Below are 3,568 nucleotides of genomic sequence, written 5' to 3'. Positions count from 1 at the left end.
CTTTCTTTCTTTCTTTCTTTCTTTCTTTCTTTCTTTCTTTCTTTCTTTCTTTTTCTTCTTCTGAGACAAGATCTCATTATATAGCCTGGCCTGGAACTTGATATATAGACCAGGCTAGCTTCAAACTCTTAACGATCCTTCTGCCCATGTCTCCTGAGTTCTGGTTTACAGGTGTGCACCACCACACCTGCAATTTGGGCTGTCTCAATGACACTCTAATGTTGGTTTCATATTTTATTGTGATTTTTCAGGGATTTAAGATCAAAGTATTTGTCTACAGCAATAAAATATTATGACACTCAAATAGATAAAATCTGTGGTTATGTCAGTTTTAGAATATGTAACAAATTGTGGTCGATGACAAGCTTCATTAAGTATTTAATGATAGCTTTTAAACTAACAATGAAAATAATGGTGTCAGCATGCTTTCCGGGCTGGTGAACTCCTCTCAGAGCAGTGTAAATCACCGGGAAAGCATCCTGCTCTGGCCAAGAGTCTTTTTAAAAGTCCCCTTCAGCTCATTGTTCCTTAAGCTGTAAATGAAGGGATTCAACACAGGGGCTACAACCATGAAGATGACTGATGCAGCTGAGTCTTTTTCAGTTGAGTGGTTGGATGAAGGGCTCATATAGATTCCTGCGATGGCACCATAGAAAAGAATAACCAAGGCAAGGTGAGAGCCACAGGTTGAGAATGCCTTGAGTTTTCCTTGAATAGAAGTTATTTTCATCACAGCAGAGACAATGCGACCATAGGATGCTAAGATACACACTGACGGTACCACAAAGATCAGTCCCACCACAAGCAGAACCATCAGTTGATTGAGACTGGTGTCAGAACAGGAGAGAGGGAGGAGAGAGTTGATGTCACAGAAGAAATGGTGGATGATGTTTTCAGAGCAGAAATGCAGTCGGGCCATCATGAGGGTATGTAAGAGAGGATTCAAAGTGGCAATGACCCAAGATAAAGCCACCAGAGAGGTGCAGACACGTGGGGTCATCATGGTGGAGTAGTGCAAAGGATGGCAGATGGCCACATAACGGTCATATGCCATCACAGTGAGGAGGAAATTGTCCATGTTGGCAAACATCATACAGAAATACATCTGAGCCAGGCATCCAGGGTAGGAGATGGAGTGAGACTTGGTTTGGATGTTCAGTAGCATCTTGGGCACTGTAGCTGAAGGAAGGCAGAGGTCTACCAAGGACAAATTGGCAAGGAAAAAATACATGGGTGTATGTAGATGATTGTTTGAGCCAACGGCGAGCAAGATGAGTAGGTTTCCAAATAGTCCTGTTAAATAGAGACACAGGAAGAGTGCAAAGAGGAGCCCTTGCTTCCCTGGCCAACTTGAGAAGCCCAGGAGGAGAAACTCGGAGATGCTGGTTTGGTTTTCTGTTTCCATTGGATGTACCTGTATGAAGAACTGTAGAGAGAAAGTTTCCTTTGGTAAAACACAATTTCTCCTGGTGTTTTTCTTTAAATATCTACCCAGTCTTAGTCCCATTTACCAAATGGTCTTCTTTTAGGCCATTCTGTCTCTTCTCTGATGCCCTCTGCCACACTTACGTGAACCCGAGTGTGCCTCTCCACCTCATCTGTTGTCTTTATGCCTGTCTTCTTTTGCTTTAAGCTCACATCATCAGAGAGCTCTATGGGGCCTTCATCTCTCTCTGTTCACTTGCTCCATTCCTTTTCACCCTTTCTTGCTGGTCTCACAAATAATGTTCCCTCTGCTTTCATGGCATTACTCTCTCTTGTCTCCCTCCCCTTAAACACCCCTCTCTTCTCAGAGTCCAATTTCTACTTGGGAGAAAACCCACAGTATTATTGAGTCTGGCTTAATTTGTTTAACACGATGACCACCAGCTCATCTATCTTCCTGTGAATACCATAATTTCATTTTTCAAGATCCACTGTCTTATATAGGAAAAAAACCCAAGAACTGACAAATAGGATCAAATGAAAACAACAACAACAACAACAACAACAACAACAAAACTTTTGATATTTTCAATTCAATTCAAATTCCAAACTCCAAATTCTGTTTCATGGCTCACGGTGTCCTTCAGAGACCTTCTTTACTTCTTGAGCCTTATTTCTTTCTATGATCATTTGTTTTTTGCTCAGAATTTTCTGACACACACTGAAATTGTATCTCTCTATGACTTCTTCCATTTTTGAAGTCTCCTACTACCCTGTCTAAAACTTTCCTGAATTATGATGCTATCTTCATATAACTCTATTATCTGGAATAATCTTGTCTTTCTATTTCTTTTTACTTAAATCTGCTCCTCCAAAATGTAAAGTTCACATGCACAGAAAAAATGTAAACTACTACATACATAGAGTAGTGTCCGGCATAGGTCTTCAGCATGTTGAATAAATGAATGAATCTTACTGAAGACTCAGGAGACTTTTCTGCTGTTATTAGATAGAGGTATGTTCCCCAGTATGCATCTATGGTGACTTTTCTCTCTAGCCATGTACTATATAGTTGTTTTGTGTTCATTCTGGCGGATTTTGGAAAGCATATAACCTGAATCTTACTCATCTTTATAGAGACACTCAGTTTCGTAAGTAATTTTGTTTATCAAGTCAGACTAACCTTTTTTTTTTTTTTAGAAGAACCATATGAACCATATGAAACTCCATCATTGGATTATCGATTGATACCCTAGTCCACTGGCTTGTGTCTGAGGCAGAGGGTTGAAGAGTCTATTTGTGGAAACTAAGGAAAATGAAGGGACTCTCCCAGATCACTTTTAATTGGCTGAATCATAAGGTGGGAATCTGAATGCAAGAGATAACACTGGTGCTTTGAACTCCAGAGAACACATAAATCAAGTGAGAATTTCCTGGGAATTCCCAGTAATGATTAGACTCTCTTTCCATTACCTGCAGTTATCCTGGTAGGTAAAATACCAACCTACTGTTTATAGTTGCTCTTACTCTAGATCTAAAAGACAGAGATGATTTCAGGAAACACAGGTTTGATAGTACTCTACCACTTGGCAGTTTCTTCCATGTAGCATTTAAAATGTTACTTGAATAGATGTTTGCCAGCATATGGCAAGAGCATAAGAGATATGATTTTCACAATAGACTATCGGGGGCCATAGATGAGGGGAAAGACAAGCTGTGCACTTTGCAGGAAGCAGAATTAGTAAAATACAAATGTCTGGAAGGCTTCTTATTGTGCCTTCCTCCATTTCCACATCACATTATCCCAACAGAAATGGCTGCTTTTACCTCTTACCACAATTTCATTTATGGTCACAGGAAGTTTTCTTATGAGCTGCCTGCCCTCTTCTTGGTGAGAGTCTGTTATCTTTCCTGTTCTAGTCTAGTCTTCTCTTGCTACTGTTTTACCAGGGCCTGCGTCTGCAAACTCAATGCCAGTGGCCACCCTCCTTCCACACCCACACTGACCGGCAGCCTTCTGGTCTCTAGAGTCCACAGCACCACCCCTTTTTCTGTTTGGGACATCAGTTTTGGTATTCTCTGCCTTGAGAGCAACTACTGGCAGCATGTGAATCCTCTAGTGCGACTTACAAAAGAAAGTTCC

The 3,568-nt window shown here is 40.8% G+C and overlaps 1 protein-coding gene across 1 annotated transcript; it reads right to left on the bottom strand.

The window, feature by feature from the left end:
* Positions 1–361: 361 nt before the first annotated feature.
* On the bottom strand, positions 362–1,499 carry LOC131910452 (putative olfactory receptor 1F12P). Its single transcript, XM_059262383.1, has one exon. It carries the CDS (start codon positions 1,403–1,405, stop codon positions 464–466), a length of 942 nt encoding a protein of 313 aa, XP_059118366.1. The 5' UTR covers positions 1,406–1,499; the 3' UTR covers positions 362–463.
* Between the last annotated feature and the right edge of the window lie 2,069 nt (positions 1,500–3,568).

The sequence above is a fragment of the Peromyscus eremicus genome, chromosome 5 (assembly GCF_949786415.1).
Source record: "Peromyscus eremicus chromosome 5, PerEre_H2_v1, whole genome shotgun sequence".
NCBI lineage: Eukaryota > Metazoa > Chordata > Mammalia > Rodentia > Cricetidae > Peromyscus > Peromyscus eremicus.
Note: the sequence above shows the minus strand (reverse complement) of the source record. Positions and strands in the feature narration are given on the sequence as shown.

Coding starts and splice junctions, on each gene's coding strand:
- LOC131910452 (XM_059262383.1), bottom strand. CDS start 1,405: ATGGAAACAGAAAACCAAACCAGCATCTCCGAGTTTCTCCTCCTGGGC.